Source organism: Sinohyriopsis cumingii, chromosome 4, assembly GCF_028554795.1.
Source record: "Sinohyriopsis cumingii isolate HCF-2022 chromosome 4, ASM2855479v2, whole genome shotgun sequence".
NCBI lineage: Eukaryota > Metazoa > Mollusca > Bivalvia > Unionida > Unionidae > Sinohyriopsis > Sinohyriopsis cumingii.
Window position 1 is genome coordinate 38,553,430 of NC_142964.1, and position 23,554 is coordinate 38,576,983.

Here is a 23,554-nt window from a genome sequence, read left to right on the forward strand (position 1 = left end):
TGGATGCCTGAGTAGCACCATTTTCATTTAAAACCAACTAGAGTTTGGGATGAATGTATGTGTGTGCAAAGCTTCTTGGCAATCCTTTCAAGTAGTTTTGGATTGGGAAGCAATAAAAGACTTGTGAAAACAGATGGAAAGATATCAGGAGACCAGCAGAGCTAAAATAAAATTATATTAACAGTCACTGAAAATACATTGCCTTTGTCAGAATTCTATCTCGCACAAGTTTTCACAATCATAGTCTATGCGTACCTTTTTTTTTGTTCCTTCCTAGCTTTATTTCTGGCATCATACTCCTCTTTGAATATCTGTTTCTTTTGTTGACTAGTGACATCTTTGTCTGTTTTCATTAACTGTATGTAAACTCCACCTGGAGTACGCCTTCTAGCTCCATCCTTTAATGCAAAAATAAAAATTGAAAACACAGGTGCATCAGTTGATATTTACCTCAAACTTTTTGCATGGAATAAATTTTCGAGAACACAATTTGAACTCTGCAACTTCCTGCTTTATGATGATCTGAAACTTTGCAACTTCCTGCTTTATGATGATCTGAAATTTTAAAAAGGTTATGGAGCATGATGGCAAAATTATACTCAGAAAACAGCTTGATACTTACAACATTTCTAATTAACATCTACATTTTAACAAAATCAGAGGCCAACAATTACCTAAAAATTGGGCAGCATTTAAAATTATCCTTTATATAATGAAATTATGGCTGAAATGTGAAACCTACCTTTAGCAGATGCTTCCACTGAACACCTGTTCATAAGTACAAAATTTAAAGCCCCTTTCCTTACTTTTATTATCATTTACAACTTCTATATAAATGATATCAGAAAATTAAGGGCAAAATGTTTGCATCTGCTGGGTGTCCATTATAGACAAGTTTCAGTTTATTTTATTAAATAAACATTCTGAAATCATCCAAGGAGAAGCTCTGCTTTCAGGGACTCTTCATATTTAACTTTATTGTATTTTACAACAAGTTTATTCTCATATTTATAGTTAAATCCACTCTCTTTGGTAAAAGATTCTAAGTTATTTTTCAGTTTCAGGTATGGCATTAAGACCTTTATAACTTGAGTCTGTGTCCATTTAACATTTATTTCAGGAAAAATGAGTAGGATCATTTCCAGGTTTTCTGGAGACATGGGAATATGCAATTCTGGAGTTAAGGTGACTTGAAGTCACATTTCATTAAAATTCAGAAGATGACTCTCCTGCTCCAGGAGAGATGTGTCAGCCTCTCCTACTGTGAGATTGTTATCACTTTCTATTGTTGTACTAGCTCTTACAAAAATACAAAATAAAGTTTTCTTTCCTGTGTCTGAATTGATCCTCGTTTTGTTTGTAATGCACTACTTATCTCATTTTCTAAATCAGCTGAGTGAACTGAAAACATAAAGGTATTCTTTTTGTCATGAAGCTTACATTTTTAATGCAGACTTCAAGAGAACTGAATGCTTTTCATTTTGAACTGCCATAAAGAGAATGTATTCAACTATGAACTAGTGTAACCACAAGAAGAGGTTAAGTTCAACCACTGTCTACATAAATTAAAATCTACGAAATCTTTATAATGGACAGCTGAAAAGTATGAATTATGCATACACTCAGACTGGAAACTAGTAAAAATATGATTCAAGTATTCAGTGGCAAATAATGTTCCTTGAGAGAGGGAAAGAGTGAGGTACAGGCATGTATCTTAATGCCATCTCTGGCTGTCTAAACGATAATCATGCCAAAAAGAAGGCAATCTAAAGACAACAAAATCATACCAGTGTAAGCATGCCACCACATTCTTCAGTCCTTTTGGTCAGATGTAGGAGCTCTATAGCTTTCCCTTTTCCTAATGTTTCTATTATCCTCTCTAGAAATGGAAAGACATGTTCATTAGTAGACACCATATTGTCTACAATTTTCAATAAACTATTTTTTACCATCGCCATATAGGAATTAAACAATTTTATTTTTTTGTACAATGAAAATGAGGTATTGGATTTAACAATTTTTGCCTCTAGCTTTTGTACACCCTAAAATATAATCAACAGTACTGTCTAAAAACTACACAACATTCTGATAAGTCCTTTTTATTTAGTATCTCAGTTGCTTATTTCTTTTTATAAATAATGTGGAGTACTGCAGTTAATCACAGCACCGCTATTTTGAAAAAAATTAGAGCATGGTCAAATATTGTATTATTTAAAAATGGATTAGAATAATGCATAGCATGCACCTTCTGAAAAGCAAATTGTATACCAACAAGAAGGCCAATGCCTGCATCTCTGTAAGATTTTTGATCTTGACCCCAAAGCCAAAAACCTGAGAATATGTCACAATGATTCATCCAATGTATGAGCAAAATCAAAGCGTTCAGGAAACATATGCAGATTTAACAAATTTTTTTTAACCAAAACCTTCTTGGAATTTTTCTAGGTGACCTTGAACTGAACAAGAAGTGGGTGAGAATGCATGTCAAAGAATATATCATTTTATAGTCATAATGATCATACCATGCATGAAGAAACTTCATCACGACTTCAATAAATACACACAAATGAAATCAGTTTTTAAAAAAGAGCCAAAACCTGACCCAGAAATCAAACAGGCAATCATGCATGTTACTGAATGAATTGCCTCAGTCATCCCAAGTATTAAGAAAATCCATGAGGGAAAAGTGCTAAGTTGATTAGCAGGCAAGAATATCTCTGATTTGGGGATTCATCAGTAAAGGTTGATTGACATGAAAGAACCAACACAAATCCCTCAAAAGGGACTGATGTTTCACCGGCAGAAAAAGAAGTTCCATCAATACAAGATAAAATCATTGGTTCTTTTACTCTGTTGAGTGTTGATATCATCTCTGATATTCCCATAATAACAAGATTTTCAAGATCATCACCATTTTCACCAAGACATAAGAAGTTTTTTTTTTGAGAAATCCCACGCCAATACAACAATCCATTCAGTAGTAATGATAACAATATTTTCAAGATAGCTGCTGTGTCAGCAATATGGAATTTAAGATCAACGCCCTTATCATTCAGACTGAACTAGATCTCATAAGAAGTCATCTGGGGCAAAAACTAGGTCAACATGGCCCTAAATTCAGGTGCAAATTGCCTCTGGGGAAAATTCCATGTAAATGGGACTTTCTACTGAGTCACAGTGACAAGATGGCTGTTGTGATGGCATTATTGATTGTCAGATTGGCACAATTTTCATTCAGTAACAACTAAATCTTGGGATGAATGAGCATTCGAGGTTTCATGGGAATTCTCCAAATAGTTTAGAACTTGTACTAACAGACAGACAATTGGTCATGAAATAAGCTCCACTGGTTAATGACCGGTAGAACTAATAGCTGTATATTGCAAGAAACAAGGAATTTTCTGGTATGGCCATGAATTTAGAAGTAGATGTTCTGTTTTTGAAAAAGGTCATATTGGTATAATTTATATGTAAGACTTTTCATTGAGGAAAAATAGATATAACATGAATCTGACTGCTCCGGTGGCCTACGTGGTTAAAGTGTCCACCTCGGATCTGGAAGTCAGAGGTTTTAACCCTTGCTGAGTCATACCAAAGACTTATAAACTGGTCCTAACAGCTGCCTCACTTGAAGCTCAGCATTACGAGGTTAGTGTCAGGACTGGTCAGCCTGATGTCAGGATAATGTGACTGGGTGGGACATCATGCTTCATGTCTATGGCATGATGCCCCAGTGTTAGACATAACTATAAACTGCCACACAGCAGAAACTGTAGTGACATGACTGAAAATTGTTAAAGCAATGTTAAAAATACAAAACAAACACAAAATCACATTTTCAAGATGGCTGCAATGGTAGTCATATTTGACATTAGACTGGCATGATTTTCGTTTAAGATCAACTAGGCATAACAAAATGTCATTTGGTGAAAACCCAATGTCAATATAACCATCCATTTAGAATGGGTAGCAATAACAAGATTTTCAAGATGGCTGCAATGGTAACTGATAATTGAAGTCAGACTGGCATAAATTTATTTAGGACAAACTGGACATCATAAGACATCTTCTGCTGAAACCCCCATGTCAAACTGGATGAGTTGCAATAAGATTTTCAAGATGAATACTGAGTGTCAGAACTATACCATTCTTATTTAGGGCCAACAAAACTTCCAACTTACTGAAAGCCCTGTGAGAGTATGTCAGAAGTTGCAATAAAATGTTTCAAAATTGATTAATATAACAAAATACACACACACAATTAGTCCAGTCCATGTAGTCTTACCTATTAATTCTATCTTTGGTTCATTGAGCATGTCAGCTATTGTATTTACAACATCAGTTTCTGAATCTTCTGCAGTTATTTCAATTTTATTGCTTATTGACTTGAACTGTTTCTTGACAGTGTCATTTAATCGATTATGAGCTGCCTTCCGTTTCTTCCCACGTTTCTGTTCTGGATAAATATCCACCTCCTGTAAGTCTGAAACTTTATCAAAAGGACCCAAACTATCATCATTAACTACTGGCATGGCACGTGGTCGATTATCTGTGTACTTTTTTTTGTAGTCATAACTCTCCACATCCCTCTCAACAAGTGTTTGAGCATTTGGTTGCTCCACTCCACATGCACTCAAATTCTGGGTCAAAGTTTGTTCTTGGAGAACTGAGCCCCACACATTGTTGAATTTCCTGTTGGGACTGTTGGTATCTTTCTCCTTTCTGTATTCAAGGGGAGGCAACTCTGGTGCTAAATCCATCAACACCTTCTTGTGTGTTCTGTTCAAGTAGAATGAAATATGCAAAATCTAATGAAAATTGTCAGATTAATGGACAAATATTGAAACACTTCAATAAATACTCCAACATTAATTACAATAGCATCAAACTTTATCAAGATGGGTAATAATTTTAAATAGTCTACATAGGTGACCAATAAAATCAATGAAAACTTAATTGAACTTAGGGGTGAAAACAACAGAACAATATATCATAGCTATGTTAACACTAGCTGTTGCCATAATCACCTATGACAATCGAAACTTTCAGATGGCAATTCATTTCTTTTAAAACCATGAAATCTGACTAACTTTTTGGGCTTATTTTTGTATCAATGCTGCTAATAGTTACCTTTCTCAAGAAAGGAACTCATAAAAAAAAGCATAATTTGGTACTGTATATAGATAGGCTCCAAGTTATTTCATTATAAATGTGGCTTTAAGTATCCACTTTAAACTAGAAATGGACAGCGGCAGCTCACTTCTGACACAATACACATGACATGTACTTACAATACATGATACAAAAGTCCCCCCTTGAACTGCACCCCCACCACACAATGCCCATACATTATATATTTGACTATAATCCCTTGGCAGCATGGAGTTTGTGTTCAAAAGTACCCATCTAGTATGGCCATCCCTCTAATGTGGCTGCTATATTAGTACAAAATATATAAAATTTATCCCTCATGGATTTACAGATGGAAATCTCCCAAATATGTGTTCATCCAATGCACTAACATTTGTCCGAATATGCCAATGAAGTACCTAACTTTAAGTCATACACAGAGGTAAGCAGTATATTTTTCCTTAATGCACTAACATAAGAAAGTGATGTGTGTGTGTGTGTGTGTGTGAATTGGATTTTTAAAGTAGTTTTAACAATTTTTCAGTCATATCGCTACGATGTTTGTAGTGTGGCAGTTTATAGTGATGTCTAGCATTAGGGCATCATGTTGCAGACATGTAGCATCATGTCCCACCCAGTCACATTATCCTGATACCAGGTCGATCAGTCCTAACATAACCTCTTAATGCTGAGAGCCAAGCGAGGCAGCTGTTAGTATTATTTTTATGTCTTTGGTATGACTCAGCCAGGGATCAAACCCACAACCTACCTCATTCGAGGTGGATGCTTTAACCACTAGGCCACCGGAGTAGTTAGCAGAAAGTGAACAAGGTCATCAGACATCCCCAGTTTAGAAAGCGAAATAAATTTGACTAAATGAAAAAAGGGAAAGTCCCTTGATCAAAGCTAAGAAATATGAAGTCAGAAAGATTCAAATAAAACATTGTCTGTTATACATTCTGCAGCAGTGGGTAAATGGAATGTATGGATACTGATATCTATAGCTGGATATTTGTACACTGATTTTATTTACAGGATTTTCAAATGTTCAGTACAACAACTGATAAGAAATCATAAATATTTAAATAAATTTCAAATAATCTCTAATTTATTCCATAAAAGCAATGTATTTTTAAATGATACTATTCAATGTTTTAAAATTACTTATACCCTTAAATTTAATTTTCATTCATATCTGTGTGACTCTTTTTAAAAAGGCCACCCCTCTTGCAAGACCACTTTCCTGTTGTAGAATGGCTGGCCTTGTATGAGGGGGACCACTATATTATTGACAATACACATTTATTGTAATTCAAGCATGATTACCTGTCAATTGTTGTTGAGTTTGCTTAACGTGTGCATACTACACTGAAATGATCCAACTCCCAAGGAAATGTGAACTCACCAGTTGCACCACTGGTTGTGAAGATAAAATTGAAACAAAGACTAAGACATGTAGCGCTACAAAATCAATTTTGTTTACTTCCTGCAAAGCGGGATTGATTGATTCATACTGAAAACATATATTTCATCTGATTTGTTCTGTTTATTGAACACATTTTTTTTATGACAATTCAAGTATTTGTTGGAATGTTACATTTCATTACTGAAGTGAAACAATTAAGAATGATTATCAGTTTTTACCAAGGCTTTTAATACTGACCTTTGGTATATACTCCATAAATAGTGCTTTTAATTTATATGCAAATTGTGCAATATCCTGCAATAGTGAACACTTTAATATTCAACATTTCTGATATTATAGACATCTGATATAAAATTCCTTTCCTTACAAGGAAAATACTTTCCATATGAGGAATACACGCCCCACACGCTATAGTTGCTTACTGTGTAACACGACATCTATTCAGCATACAACTTGATGCTTTCTGTAGAGGAACATGCAAGACTGTGCAGTATCCTTAGCAGGGAACAACAAATGTCCAGAATATTACTTCTAAGCTGAAGCAAAACGACATGTCCACCATAATGCGAATTACTGAAGCCAACCTCAGCTCAAGTTCTAGTTTATTTCAAGAAGCCCATATAAACAATCTGAACTTCAACTACAAATGTATATTAGTGACTTAGTTGCATTTTTATTTTTTATATTTTCTTTGTATTCATGGTAAGATCATCAAGATTTAGTAAAGCATTCCTGTCAGAATTTCTACTAATGATGGTGTAGTGAGCACTAGTTTTAGATCCAGGGAAATCTAGTGGGTGGGGTTTGGCTATCGGTATAAATGTATATCAATACACTACCACATTTGTTTATCATGGTGATATTGACTTATACATCCTGAAATCATCACACTTTTCTGTATCATCAGGGTCAAAATACTTCTGAGTTTGGTTAAGGTACAGTACAGCTCATGCGATTTTCTGAAACCCAACGCATCTTGGTAGGGGTGGAGAGAGTGGCAAGGATCAAGAAGAAAAAACCTCACCATCTCTCTGCATGTCCTTATTGAGGTACTGTGGTGGCTGAACGAGAATTACTCTGCACACCGTGGTTTCTCATGGAGTTCTCACAGATGACTACCAAAGAGTGGATGGGGTCTCTATCAAAAGGGCATAGTTTCCTGCATATGACCCCTGCAAACAACCCCTTGAGAGGATCACAGAGTGAGAGAGAGTGATTTGTCTACATTGTTATCAGCTGATTATAATTATTTCCTAGTTCTAATAAAGATAATGTAATAGACACTATGCCATATCAACTTCTTTTGCAACAAGTTTATGCTTTTACTTTATTTAAAGAAATCTGAACAAATTTATTGACTGACTTGACATGAGGCACACCTTGTTGGGCTTCACTTGAACACTTTAAGTGTATCCTACTATTTCATTTGTAAATTGTAGATATTTATCACTCTGTCATGGAGCAATATCAGAGAGTGAAAGTGGAGGGGATTAAATCCTCAATCACAACATGTGGGGTTTTAAAAAAATCACTAGAGTACAGTATTTTCAGCAGAACTTTAACACGAATGCACATTTCCCTTTGTCAATTCATGGACCTAGTCTTTCTATCTTTAAGTGCCAAATGCTTCTTTATATTATCGATAGTAGCACATCATTAATGACTTATGAAGGCTTGTGTTATGTAACTTAGGTTATTGTGCACTGACCTTTGACCCCCAAGCACGGGTTTGTTTATAACCTAGATAAAGTACAGAGATGCTGTCATAAAATTTTCTTAATGCCCTTGAAGTTGAGATGCCATGGTAATCTGCGATCTTACTTTCTGTAGTTTTTTTTGGGACTGGAATCAGAACATATATTCTATGCACTCTCAAGTTACAGGAACAATAATGACAAATTTCAAAGTCTCTTGAAGTGACTGAATTCTCCTGATACTATGAATCCCCATCAGAAACTCCTTACATTTTTATCATTCAAGACAAATTGGGAACTGTTTTTGATGATTAACCAGGAGTAAAACTCCCTGAAAGCTGAGTCTTGCCTGAAGTGATCTTTCTCACTCTTCCACTTTCTAACAGCAATAACTTGACAAGACTCACAGCTACTATCATCCTTTCATGCTCTAGATATTTCCTTTATGGGTGATTAATTAATCAATTTGTTACACCCCTTGAAAAGACAATAAAATCAGAATCCTCTTGATAGTTTCTGCACAAATCAAACTATTTCTCTATTATACCGCTGTGTGTATGTAAATAATACATCTATAGAGAGACAGATCAACTGAGATAATGGACAAAAAGTAGCAAAATCCTAAGATGATTGGGTGTGTGTGTTAGGTCTAGGCTAGACGTCCCGCTCACCAAAGGAAAGTTAAGCATCTCTCATAGACTCTCCTTTCCAGGCATAGTGATCACTGCAGGACCACTATCTAGCTCTGCTGGGCAGGAGGTTACTTGCATATGGCCTCTCCTACACTAATGTGTCCATAGCAGCACCTTCATGCGGGGTCCCCTGTTTTCACAAAGCCTGCTGTGTGGCATGACCCAGTGCCTGGTGGTAGAACTGGGTGGGCAGACTGAGTTAGTTAGCCTTGGCAGGCAGCCAGTCTAAGAGAAGGAAATCTCAAACTCTAACCCTGGCAGATGGAGCTCATTAGCCCTGTCAGGCAGTTTGTCTAGGAGAAGGAAACTCTATGGGAGTAAATCCAGACAGAAAATCCTAAGTGGAGCCCCAAAGACGGCTGGGTGTCAACTACGACTTCCTTCTGGCAGTTCCTGCATCCGAACTGGTGCCACATGTCATGCTCAGCATTCCTTTGGACCCCACCAGCACGGACAAGAGGGGAATCCTGACGTCTGGGCAGCCCAGGATCTCCATACTCCACACCCAGGCTTGCACCCTGGAGAGTCCACTCCGGCCAATCTCCTGAGCGAGGAAACAACAAGGAAGCTAGCAGTCTACAGGTTATAAGTCCCATCCTATTGGTGTAGTGAAGGGGCGCCATGGGTCAGCTTTGACGGTGGGAGGAATCATCACATCTTACTGGCCGACTACTGCCCGCCTTAAGCTGGGCAGCCCCCGGTCAGTAAGGTGTGACTGGAGCTCAGTGTGTTGCTCAGCATGACAAGCAGACGGAAATTCCGCACCAAACAAAATAAACAAGAAACCAACAAAGATGACTCCAGCTCTTTGATTCGCAAGTTGGAACATATGCACCATGTGCGCAGGCATCTGATGACCTCACGGAGGTGGACGACACCAGGAAGATGGCCATCATCGACAGAGAGCTCAGTTAAATGTCAGCAAAGCTGCCCTACAGGAAAACACCCTCCTGGCCTCAGTTGAGCCTCCCTCAGGGGGCAATAAGCATCTCTTGTCCATCTGCCTTGCCACTGCTGCAGGTCTTGTCAACATCCTCAGTGTCTATGCCCCCATCCTCATGTCTTCAGAAGACACAAAAGATCAGTTCTATGGGCAGCTGGACGAACAGATCAAGGGATGCCCTAAAGATGAGCTACTATTCCTCTTCCTCCTCAGCAACTTTAGTGCCAGAGTAGGTGTGGACCACGAGTCATGGCCTACCTGCTTTGGATATCATTGTACTGGAAAGACCAACAAAAACAGCTGTGCACCTACTATGACCTGTGCATTACAAACATCTTCAAGTGTAAGTCACAACACAGTGTCATGGTAACACCCCAGGTCACATAGCTGGCACCAGCTCGACTTGGTCATCACCAGGTGCTCTGCCCTGAACAACAGTGCCCTCTCCAACAGAAGCAACCACAGTGCAGGCTGGGACTCCAACCATCCTCTCATGATCAGCAGGGTGCGCCTACAGCCACACACAGTACGCTGCTCAAAATGAAATGGCCGCCCTCACATCAACACTGCGCAAATGTTGATCCCCTCCAAGGTGGAGAAGTATGCGTCCACCCTGGATCAGGCTCTCCAGGACCTGCCAGAGCAAGATGCCAGTGGAATGCCATGAAGGGTGCCATCTACAGCACAGCCATGTCCACATTTGGCAAGAAGAAACAGCCCAGTCAGGACTGGTTCAATGCACACATTTCAAGGATGGAACCAATAATCAAGGACAAATGAAAGCGTTCATAGCTTACAATAAATGCCCCAATCAACAGATGCTTGCTGACCTCAGAAGTGCCCGAAGCATCACACAACACATCGCTAGACAGTGTGCAAACAAGTACTGGCAGCACCTGTGTGAAGGAATCCATCATATTGCCGAGTCTGGAAACATCCAAGGTATGTATAATGGCATCAAGAAGGCTCTAGGTCCTACAGTGAAAGGGGTCACCCCTCTGAAATCTCTGATGGGAGAGAAGATCACAGACTGTAAGCAACAGTTGGCCAGATGCGTGGAGCACAGAGTTATACTCCTGAGAAACATCAGTCACTGTTATGACCCTTAGCAGTATACAGAAATTGCCCACCATGGTGGAGCTCAACAAAGTGCCCACATTAGAGGAGCTCAGCAAAGCCATCGACTCCCTCCCAAATGACAAAGCACAAGGTAGCGACAGCATTCCGCCTGAAGCTATCAAATGTGGGAAACCGACAGTCACTGCATGAGCTACTCTGCCTCTGCTGGGAGGAAAGAGCAGTCCCCCAAGACACGCACAACACCTCTATTGGGACCCTTTACAAAAACAAGGGCGACCGCAGTGACTGTAACAATTACAGAGGGATCTCGCTCCTGAACACCACTGGAAAAATGTATGTGAATATCATCCTCAACAGGCTGCAGCTACTGGCGGACCGTGTGTACCTGGAATTTCAGTGTGGCTTCAGAGCAGGCAGGTCAACAACAGACACGATCTTATCACTCTGACAACTCCAACAGAACAGTAGAGAGCAAGGTCAGTCACTCTATGATGTTCATCGACATCACTAAGGCCTTCAACCTGGTCAGCAGGAAGGACCTATTTGAACTTTTCAGCAAGATCGGCTGCCCCCAAAACTCTGCAGCATGATAATCTCTTTCCATTCCAATATTAAGGAAACAGTCCTGTACTATGGATCCTCCTCAGACTCCTTCCCCATCAACAGCAGCGTGAAGCAGGGCTGCGTGCTGGTGTTTACCCTTTCTGAGATATTATTCTCCCTGCTCCTTTCCTATGCCTTCAACTTGTCCACTGATGGCGTATATCTTCATACCAGGTGTGATGGGAGACTGTTCAACCTGGCACAACTAAGCTCGAAGAACAAAGTGAGGTTGGTGCTCATCAGGGAGACGCTCTTTGCTGATGACACAGCTCTTTTTGACCGAGGATGTCCTCCTGAGACCGGGAGACCGTTTTGCTAATGCCTGCCAGCAGTTCGGGCTGACCATCCATCTTAACAAGATAAATGTCAGCATGCAAGATTCCACCACTGCATCTTCTATCAAAATCAACGGTGTCACCCTGGAAGCAGTCAACAATTTTACTTACCTGGGGTCAACCATCAGCAACACTCTCTCGCTGAATGTGGAGCTGGAAAGAAGACTTGGAAAGGCAAACACCATCATGGCACAACTAACGAAGAGGGTGTGGGAAAACAATGCACTGACAGAGCACACCAAGATCAAAGTCTATCAGGCTTGCGTTCTCAGCACCTTCCTATATGGAGGTGAGACCTGGAGCACCTATATGAGGCAAAAGCAACGGCTCAACTCCTTCCATATATGGTGCCTAAAATGCATCCTGAAAATCAGCTGGCAAGACCACGTCCCACACAGCGAGATCTTGCAGCGTGCAAGTATCCCCAGCATGTACTCCCTGCTGAGCAAACTCTGTGCCTACGATGGCTAGGACATGTTCGACGCATGGAGGATGGAAGGCTGCCAAAAGACATCCTAATCGGCCACCCCTCACTCCGTTTCAAGGATGTGTGCAAGAGGGTCATGAAGGCATGCAACATTTCACCCAAGGGCTGGGAAGTGCAGGCCAAGGACCAAGGCAACTGCCAACAGATGGTCCGTAACGACATAAAATGTGAGAGAAAGACTGCGGCAGCAACAACAGGAATTCAGACTTCCCAGTACGTCTACACCAACTGCAATAGGAACTGTCACTCGTGCATAGGCCTGCACAGCCACAGCAGATGTTGCCAAAACTCCAGAGACAGATGACACTCCAAGGGTGCGACTCGCATGGTCTCTTGAGACTGAGCCACCAATGATGATGATCATTAAACCCCAGAGACAGATGATTTTCAAGGGAGCTACTCACATGGTCTCTCGAGACTAAGCTGCGAATGATGATGATGAAAAAGATGATTTGAGAAACATTTATCCGGAATAAAATAAATGGTTATGCAATGGGTAGAACAAACCATGAAAACCACAGATAGGTGATTTGAAAATTTGTCCCTAATTAGTTTTAAAAGCTGTATGACTCAAACATTTTTACAATCATTTATTCAAGAATCTTGGTAATCTTTAGAGATGGCAGAGCTATCAGTTATGATTAAGTGTTAGGTAATCTCAATTAACTGATCAATCAAACATTCTTATGAATATTACTATGCAAGTAATTGAATGAAAATACCTTAAATTAACCCACTCATTCATAGATGTGATCAAACATGTCAAGGCAACTAAGCAAAATGAGTACATGGTGAATAAATAGCTTTGTTTCACAAATACAGTTCATGATGAAGATGTGAGGTCTGGAAATTGTAGTGAACTTAAAATTCTTGAATTGGCACGCAAGAGATATTCTAAAGAAGATTCACTATTAAGTGCAATGAAATCATGGTATCAATGTTATATAACAGAAGTATAAATGTTTTTAAAAATTGAGTTTTGATGTTGATGGTTGTATCATGAAATAAATGTCTTAGGTTTTTTTTAAAAAGGAATCTTGTTTAGTTGTGAATCAACAAGAACAAAAAGCAGTGACACAATAGACAATGTTTTCATGTACATGTGATAATTGTTGAACCCTCCTGGAGTAACATTGTTAATGATCTTAAAGAGGCTGGATATCTTGAAAATAAAATTTATACAAAAGAAGTTAAGAACTTCATTAGAAAGAGCTCTATATTGACTAATATTCCCACTGCAATTATAAATGAGTATTCACCATTTTTCTCCATGTCCAGTGGGGATAGCATCCCCTTATTAATTTTTCTGAGGTCCCTTGGTAACTCACACCTCATTTACAGTGTGGTTCATGTTTTTGGACCCTGCTGCACACAAGTTATTGAGGGAGAGACGTTGTTGTTCTTGTTGTTGTTGTTGTAGGGTTTAACGTCATTTTTCAGCACACAATAGGCTATACATGGTGGCCAGTATTAATGGTGGAGGAAGAACCTGGGAAATCCCCTGAAAAAACCACCGACCCTCGAGAAGCTACTGGCATGCTTTCTCACATACCCACACTGGCTGAATCTGAGATTCGAACCCACGCAGACAGAGGTGAGATGGCAGTGATCCGTAACGGAGAGCGCTTTAGACCACTCGGCCACTCGGGGCCCCGAGGGAGAGATGTATGTGGAATATTGTTAATGGATGTTCAGACAGAAGAACCAACATTTGGATATGACAATTTAGTAATACAATATACCCAAATGTGGCCATATAATGAAAATTAAATATTCTACATTTGAATACCTGAAATACTTTTCTTTCTTTTGTCTCCATAAGGGTGTATCTTCATCACTAGTATCATCAGAGGCAGAACTTGACACAGATGCATTTGGTGTACTACATCTATATGCTGGAGAATCGTCTAAGTGCTGTGGAAACTGCTGGCAGCTACGTAGACCTCTATTGTGTGTTGGATCACTGATGCTGGTGTGAGCAATTTCACTGCCACCCTAAAAAAAAAAAACCTACAGTGATTCTCACTATAAATTCACACTCTACTTTTGTGTCTAAATGCACAGCCAGGACCCAGCCTTGTTACAACATCCCTCAGTATAAGGTTCCCTTACTTAAAAGTAGGTCAAGTTCATGACTCCCATGTACAGAAACAGAGGTTACACTATATTTACACAATACACTGTGAATAGCATATAGTCATATTTAAACTACTGTATCTGTATCTCCTTCTTGCATATGCAATAAGACTATTATGGTCCTAATTCTGTGACATTAGTTGTACAGTATAGGGGGCGCTCACCAATTAATATGTACTTTAGAGAGAGTGATGTATGTAAGGTGAAGTAGTTCGCATTTAAAACATGCACAATGGAGAGAATGTTGGCATACCTATATGCTACAGTAATGTAATGTGGATGATATTTCTTTGGATACTGTACTTTTGGAAATTTTACATGAGTTAAGCACACTGCTAACTAAAATGACTGCTCCCTTGTGTTAAAAAATCAGCCTGAATTAGTCTAAAGTACACTATACATAGCAGCTATTAAAATAGGGAAAATGAAATTTGCCAGACTAGACAAGACCAGCTTCTGAAAGTGCAATGAATGAATTACCAAATATATAAAATGTAAAAAAGTTATCGGCTCTTTTTTATACAATTTACCTCTGAAGTTCAGGATGTGAAAATGACCAAGTAGAGCTAGCACTTTTTTGAAAGGTGCACATCTGAAGTAAGGCCAAGCTGTATACTCTATAACCCATAGTACACCCATCAATCATACACCAAAATAAAGGAAATTAAAGGTTCTTTGAATTATACCTAAGATATACAAGGTCTTTTTTAAATAGCCAGTATAACCAGTGAGGAAAGCAGGGGAAATTCTTTTTCTTTAAAATCCTAACCCTATAAAAAATATGAAACTGTAGAGCGCCACCTTAAAATGTTTGCAATTATTTATTTTTATTTTCATATAATTATGTATGATGTTCTGAATAAAATGGTACATTCATATTGATGTTAAGCATGAAAATAAGCTAATTATGCTCATTTTGCTCTTGCTTATATAATTTGCCATGGGGCATGTTTGTGTGAGTAGTGACCTTAATTATGGGGAAATTAGAAGTCTAAGAACATAGGAATAAAGTCAACTTAAATTTAAAACTGTTGCAATAAGTAAAAGAAATATATGGTGAAAAGGTTTCTTTTCACTTATTTGCAATGAAATGAAAAAATAAATGATGAGAAAGTGAATTCACTTCTTCCATAAATAGCCAGTATAACCAGTGAGGAAAGCAGGGGAAATTCTGTTTCTTTAAAATCCTAACCCTGTGCAAAATACGAAACTGTAGAGCGCCACCATAGGGAATTGATTACAATTCTATTCTATCAAGATTTACCCCTCTTGAATATTCTTCTCATTAAAGAGGAATAACTGTCTTATTTAAAACTAGATTGTTGGAAAAATGTAATATCATTGAAGGTGTTTAATATGTAGCTTTGAAAATAATTTCAAAAGTAAGAAAATCTTCACCCAATATCAATGTTTATGGTAAATTAGAAATAATCCCAGTCAGTATCTATGAATAATTCACAATCCGCAGAGAATTGTTTGTAGTAAGTAATATACAATTTCAAGTATTCCCTATATACTGTACCAATTGCACTGTGGATAATGTTAACTCCAAATAACTGAATTTTGTTATGAATATTCTTAATGACTGTTGACTAATAGAATTATATGACCAACAATAAGTAGATACAAATTTAACAATATTAAAGGTCACCCATATGTTTAAGCATAGATTTATACAGGCATAGAAAGATGAAATTTAAATTATATCTATGTGTATCAACTATATAAAGTTTAGCAAGAGTTCCTCAAAAGGACTGTCACGTTATAATTAAGGAACAATAGCCAGATTGCAACATGTATATGCTAGACCCTGAGGCTAATTATTCGCTTCATAAATGTTGTGTCAGCCTTGCAAACAATGAGTGTCAAAACGATGTGTACACAGCTGGCCGGCCGGCTTACGTTACAATAGTGTAAGCAGATATCAAAAGGACGAGTGGGAAGCCAGTTGTATATAACATGGCCATAGGAACTTGTTACTGGCGTCTTATTTGGCTGCGTGCGATTCACAGGTAAGTGGCATGAAATGCCGGTGTTGGGCTCAAAGGAACATCAAGTGGGGGTCGTAAATCCACCCTTGACAGACTGCCGGGAAGGGGGTAATGTCTGCTAATTATGTAGATCATGGGTGAATCGACAACCACTTGGAATTGAGCAAGTTTAAATCTAGTGTCTTGAAACTAAACGTCAGTAGTCGCGAATTACATAAGTTATAAGCTACTCCGATGTCATTCAAAATTGGCGGGAAACATTGTTATTCTGGGAATTACAAAGGAGCTTTGGATAGGTCAGTGAACTCATTTGCTCGATTGTTGCAATCTATTATGGTAAGGTAATTGTACTTTAATTATATGCAGTATGTATACTTCATTACTAGAATCGTTAGTACGTAGAATTACCATTTGTAGGGTCTGATTCATTTGCAGTGTTTGATCTACATGCATATTTTGAGATGAGCAATGTTTATGTAAAGAATTCATATTGCAATTTGCTATTTGGTTAATTCTGTAGTAACCTCGTGCATTTATTCATGTGATATTCTAGATATGCAAATGCTGAATTAAATTATAACTTTGTATAATGGTTGCAGTGTGCAACATTAGTTAACAAGGGTATTTGACTATTTGTGTATACTTTGTAGGAGTATAATGTATGAGGATATATCAGCACATCGATATGTGGATATCTGTGTACACTTTGTAGAAGTGTCATGTACAGAAATGCGTCTGATTATGTGATATTGTTCTGTATAATAAGATTGAGAATCTATATATACCAATGTGATGAAATCTATTGATATATGCATGATAAACAGTTGATACCGTGTATACCATACCAGAAAGTATGGGTATTTTGATGTGCACGAATGCATGACCAAAGAAGGTAATGGCTTATCTGATGATAGTTCGTTGTTTAGTGTGAGACTAGATAGCTAGAGGAATATACTAATGTCCTTGTGTATGTTCAGACAGGAAGCTTTTAGGGACCGGAGGAGCAGTAGGAAACAGAGAAGGGAAATACCCTTGTACAGTTGGTCCCGAGTCTCTGGGAAACAAGAAAAGGAGAGAACGGAAGTGGAGGAGGTGGACGGGTAAAGGACGTGGTTGTTGGACTGAAGGGGTACTGGGTACCAGTCAAGAAATACTACAGATGAGTAGAAACACAGGACAGGATGAAAATCTATCACACTAAGTCAGATGATGAAATAGTCTGTCACTTGGTCAAGTGAAAGACAAGTGATAGGGTTTTGAATATTGAATTTCATTTGAGGAAGGACTATCTGATTTTGAATGGCATTAAATTTGTTGTTTATTTGAATACCACCTTTTGTACATTCAGTAATTTAACTGTCGCTGACTGGGGGCTTGGAGCTTTGCATCTCTATCACTACTTCAATTTCTAACAAAAACGAGCCAGGGTGGGTCTTCTGTAATAATTAAAGATAATACTGGGAGCAACCCACCCCAACCTAAGGTAGTCTACGAGACCTTTACAGGGACTGACATTCAAAGTCTAAAAAGAAATTCCAGTAAATAATTAAGAATAAGACCATTTCTTCTTTTTAACTGCCAAGTGCTGAAACCATCTCTGATTTCTGATGTGACAAGATTTTCAAATCAGCTACTAAGGCAGCCATGTTGAGTGTAAGATCAGCATATTTTCATTTTCATTCAGGACAAACTAGACAACTAGAAGATGTTTGATTAAAAGCACATTTTGTTATAACAATCCATTCATGATAATTAGTGGGAAGATTTTCAATATGTTCATTGTGACAACCATTTATGAGGCCAGAGCAGCATCATTTTCATTCAGGACTAACTTGGTATCATGATTAGTCTTCTATTGAAAACCCCATGAAAAGCAATAAAAACATTTTAAAGATGTCATGGTGGCCATACTGGATGTCAAGTTGGTGCTATTTTCATCAAGTATCAACTATACATTTAAAGAAATCTATTGGTTAAAACTGCATGACAATCTGGCTTTCATTTCAGGAGTAGCAGTAGTAACAAGACTCAATATGGCTGCCATTAGACATCAGATTAGCACCAATTTCGTTCGAGCAGACATCATGAAAGGTCTTTGTGAAAATCCCTTGTTGATATAACTATACAAATAAGAGGTGTTCTAACTGGCTTAACAATATTTCACAAATTTGCACTATCAAACTTTGATATTACCTTCTACTACACAGAGTTAATTATTTACACTAGTATTCATTCGTTTGCACTAATATGCCACATATAGTCTTTAGTGAAATAAAATATCTAAAAATGTCAGTCAAACAATCTGTATAGTCTTAACGATCCTGTTCTCATATTACTCGACTTGGATAACAGTGATTTCCTTTGAGATTAAATTTAAAGTCAACCACTGAGGCTATTTTTTCTTTCCATGTGAGATCATTACATTCCATCTTTATATGAAACAGGTGTAACTGGGTCTGTGTTTTGTTGCTTTATTAGAGACCAGGCTGGTGGTGGTGGCTCTAGTCTGTACTGCTGTAAAGTAAAGCATCTGCCTTACATCCTAGATGATCTATGTAATTAGATTTGATAAGCATCACATGCCTGAACATACAAGAAAATTATTTTCAGTAAAGACTATTTTGGCACTAATTTAGGTCAAACTTATAACAGGTTTCCGTAACATTTGCATATTATCAAAAGCACCTTCCTGGCTTCACGTGTTCTTCATTAGAAAAATAAAAATAGTACAATATGTGATACTTACATCAGCAGAATGTGATAATAAATAAAATATGGATTAAAAATTGAGACATGCAGAGTTCTTAATAAGAATTTATTAAATTCAGTATTTCACTCCCTGGTTTGAAACTCTCTTTTAAATGTGATGGAATATTTTGTGAACACTGCTAAAAATAAGACTGGATATTAATCAAGAAGACATTAATCATGCTATAAAATGCTTAAAATGACTAAAGCCTAAAAGAAAGCAATTTTTTAATAGTAAATTATTCTACTACCCAATAAATTAAATTAAGAAACTACACTACCTCCAAATCCAGCCCTCCAGCACATTTCTGAAAGGAGAGTGGAGTGAAGGAAATTCTCTGGACATAGACGGATTAGTGTTGATCTAAAATGCTTGAACAGAGCTGAAGTCACTATGACTTGTCTGGGTACCGCTGTCACTAAATCGAGCAGATTGTTGATTCAAGATGTTTCATCTTAGTGTTGCATTTAGAGCTATTTCAGTCAGTGCCCTTTAAGTCTTAATTATCATCATAATCAAAGCTAATGGAGAGAAAGTGTATACCCAGCTGATTAAAACAGCATGTATGGTGCATGCTTGTAAGGTTGGGGAAAAATGAAAAAAAAAGGAAAATTCAAGCATCAAGACAGCCCCAAAGCATACAGAACAGATAAAAGTTCCTGAAGGGACCACTCTGTATGAAACAGTTATCCTCTCTTGACAAAAATTCAACCAGAACAATGAGCCAGCCATGAATGTGTCAGACTTGATTACCTGATAGGAGTACCCATTAAGGTATTCCCATACTGTGAGGCAAATGTCTGGTGATTGTTGGCCCCTTGCAGAGGTATATTACCACAATCAAAGTGTCTGACATGATAACGAATGTGTTACTATGGGCATGTTACAATCATGTTTGGCAGGCTTTTGAGAATGACTTTCATTTCCATGATGCTAATATGAAGAGCCTTATCTTCAAGTATCAACATGCTGCTGACCATTGCAGGTCCAATAGTGAGCATGTTCTCCAACCTGATCAACTTGCATTTTAACAGGTCTATTCCTGCACTGAGGAGCTGTAAGAAAACTACTTGCTTAAACATCTTGTTTAATGCTTTCTCAATGACACTAGGGAGAAAGACACCAAGTTAATGTGGGTTAAAAGTTCCATATCTAGATGGATAAGATCCGACTTCTCTATATTGATTATCCACCCTGAACTATAAATGATCTAAGGTTGTTATTGTTGTGAACGGAAAACCATACTTACTTATTTTTTGAGCTTATTGTCTACGAACACCAGCTTCACTATGGAAGAAGTCCTGAATTGGGATATGATATGGACTAACATCTTACCAAAGATCCAACTTCAACATCTTGATGTCTTCTCTGATGTATGAACAATTCTTGTGATGCATTTGGGAGGAATGTGTGTGTTTGTTTTGGATTTTTAACTTAGCTTGAACTATTTTTCAGTCATATTGCTACACGGTCTGCAGTGTGGCAGCTTATAGTGATGTCTAGCACTGGGGCATCATGCCGCAGACATGTAACATGATGTCCCACCCAGTTACATTATTCTGACACCAGGCTGACCAGTCCTAACACTAACTTCTTAATGCAAAGCACCTTGAGATACAGCTGTCAGTACCATTTTTATAAGTTTTTGGTCTGTCTCAGCCGGGGTTCAAACCTGCAACCTCCTGCATCCAAGGCAGATGCTCTAACCACTAGGCCATCAAAGCAGTCCATTTGGGAGGAAGATGCCAAGATATATCCTAAGGTTACCATACCTAGCTGGACAAAATGTTGTGAAGGAACAAGGTCGAACTTCGCTACACTCATTATCCACCATACAATGAGGTAGGTTGTTTGTGTCATAACCAAATACCAAATGTTTCTGTGGTGTGTCATGCAGAACATCTTGATCTCTGCTGCTAATATCCTGCACTCTTTGTGAAAGTACATGGACCTAGATTTGTATCACATAAATTGATATATGGAGATGCATTTCAGGTCAAGACCGATTGCGTACTCATTGCATCTCTACTGCAGGTATCAATTCTGTTGGATTTTGCGACCTGATATTTTTGCTTTTATGTCAATGATTTAATTTTAAAGATATGAAAATTGACCAAAAATGTTATAACTATATTTTAAAATGGCAATCTAGTAAATTAAGGTTTCATATTTATGTATATGTACAAGAACACTATAATGAATATATACTATTGGTTTCAAATGTAAAACATAATTTCAACTTGTGGTGTATGATTCAAGATAATTTTGTTCATGCAAAAATGGGAGGGGGGCCTCATAAAAAGCCCAGAAAGTCTTCACAAGTACCCAGAACACATATAATTAAACGGTCAATTTATTCATGTTCACAAAATATTTCTATATAACCATCTCCAATAAATATAGCGATAACAACATCACTAATGGCCTCTTCATTTGGGCCAAGTGCCACATCTTCCTATTTTTGTATAGAGAGGGTACCCCTCATTATGGGGCTCCCATTCTTTTAACATTGATTCTATAATTTCAAGAACAGCGGGAACATTTTACATCATAACCTGTGCAAAGAAAACCATCTGGCTTTTCTTTTAAACCACAAGTTGTTGGTAAGAATTTGATACTGTTCAGAGAAAATTTTCATGAAAAATACACAAAATGTGTGGATCATGAAGGGTTTCATGTTGAAGATTATTTATGTATCTAAATATAGAATGTGCCAAGAATATTTCACATCAGAATAAATAGTCAAAGTTTCAGGAATATCTCATATTTGGCAGCATATATCGACACTCTTCCACGAATTTATGTGCTGTCTTTATCCTGGCGGAATGAAAATATGACACTAGCAATTGGACGCATTTTCATGTTCCGTTGACATACATTTGAATTTGTTGCAAGGCGATGGTAGTCGAGGTATGCCAAAGTATGTTTAAGTAGGTTCATGTGGCAGATATGTTTCTTAAATGAAATGAAATGTTGCTTTACAGTTCCAAATGGCATAATATATTTTTATTCATTTCGTTAGAGAATATTTCAACATAACCTGATTTTGGCACTCACGGCTTTCATCGCTTTTCAGCCAAATGAAATCAAGGCTAACCAAACAAAAAAAACAGGTCCATTTCTTTTGTAAGAATTTGAATTTGCTTGAGAAAAGACATCAGGGTAAGTAAAGTCTGACAAAAACATTATAACTTTACTTTGTAGGAAAGCGTCATTATTGGTTGCCAGTTGTGTGATTTTTCTGAAAATTGTACTTTCGATATACTGTTAGTCGACATCAAAACATGCTACACAGTGCCCTTATTTAGGCAGTAAGGCCCATAACCCTCCAGAACATAAACATCGGGTGGTGTCTTATGTTGTAGGACTAAATCCACCTATGCAATAAAGCAACTGCAGAATAAATAAATAAATAAATAAAAAGTATATACAGTAACTTTTCATAGAAAATGTTAGAGAAAAATAAATAGTTTATGTAAACTTAGTCATAAAAACAATATTTTTTGATGAATTAGTCTTAATGAATTCTCATACAGGTAGGCATTTAAAAGGAATAAATACCTGGATTGTCTTGTTACACTGTCCGTATATATTTCTTTGGAAAGGTAAGGAGGCAGATGTTACCAATCCCTTTTGTTTTTCACTTTCACATGAATAAAACATGAATAAAAACAAGCTTTACACATAATTTGGCTTTTGGATTGGACATACACTCATAATTGTAAACTCTGATTAATAAAAGCTGCAAATTCTGGATTGGCCTAGGCACATTTCCCCAAAATTTCCTTTTATATACCACATACATTTGTAAATTATGCCTCAAGAACTGTCTGGTTATATTCTCTAGTGACTGTTTCATTAATTAACCCCAAAAAACATTCCATTACTGGATATGTTTTCAATATATACACTGTACATAAAATGCTCACCTTTTGGGTAAATCTTTTTTGCAGCCAATAAAATAAGTTTTTTGCACTTGCTATGAGCAAAGATCATGAAAAGGAGTATACTTTACTAATTTGTTATTTCCGATGCCTTAACCTTCTAAAAAAATACCATATTTATGAACCTGAGATGAAATTTTACATTTGGCCTGGTATCCCTAATAAATATGCCGATTTCCGCTTAAAATAACACTAGGTAAAGAATTTGCTAAAATGACGAAAGACTATATGTTTAAATGCTTCCTGTAAATTTATTTTAACAGACATAACAAAGATACGTTCACTTTTTTATACTCTGCACACTGAACTTATGCATAAAACCTTTCATTTTTATATATTCTATA

The 23,554-nt window shown here is 37.5% G+C and overlaps 1 protein-coding gene across 2 annotated transcripts in view; it reads right to left on the reverse strand.

The window, feature by feature from the left end:
- Positions 1–23,554, reverse strand: part of LOC149800953 (phosphorylated adapter RNA export protein-like) — a 36,281-nt gene that overhangs the window by 12,332 nt on the left and 395 nt on the right. For both annotated transcript variants that reach the window (XM_089955027.1, XM_089955026.1), the window contains exons 2-5: positions 14,180–14,385; positions 4,286–4,779; positions 1,788–1,879; positions 256–398 (exon numbers count right to left, since the gene is read on the reverse strand). In XM_089955027.1, the coding sequence (XP_089811153.1) occupies positions 256–398; positions 1,788–1,879; positions 4,286–4,779; positions 14,180–14,385 (935 nt within the window). The remainder of the gene's footprint in view (positions 1–255; positions 399–1,787; positions 1,880–4,285; positions 4,780–14,179; positions 14,386–23,554) is intronic.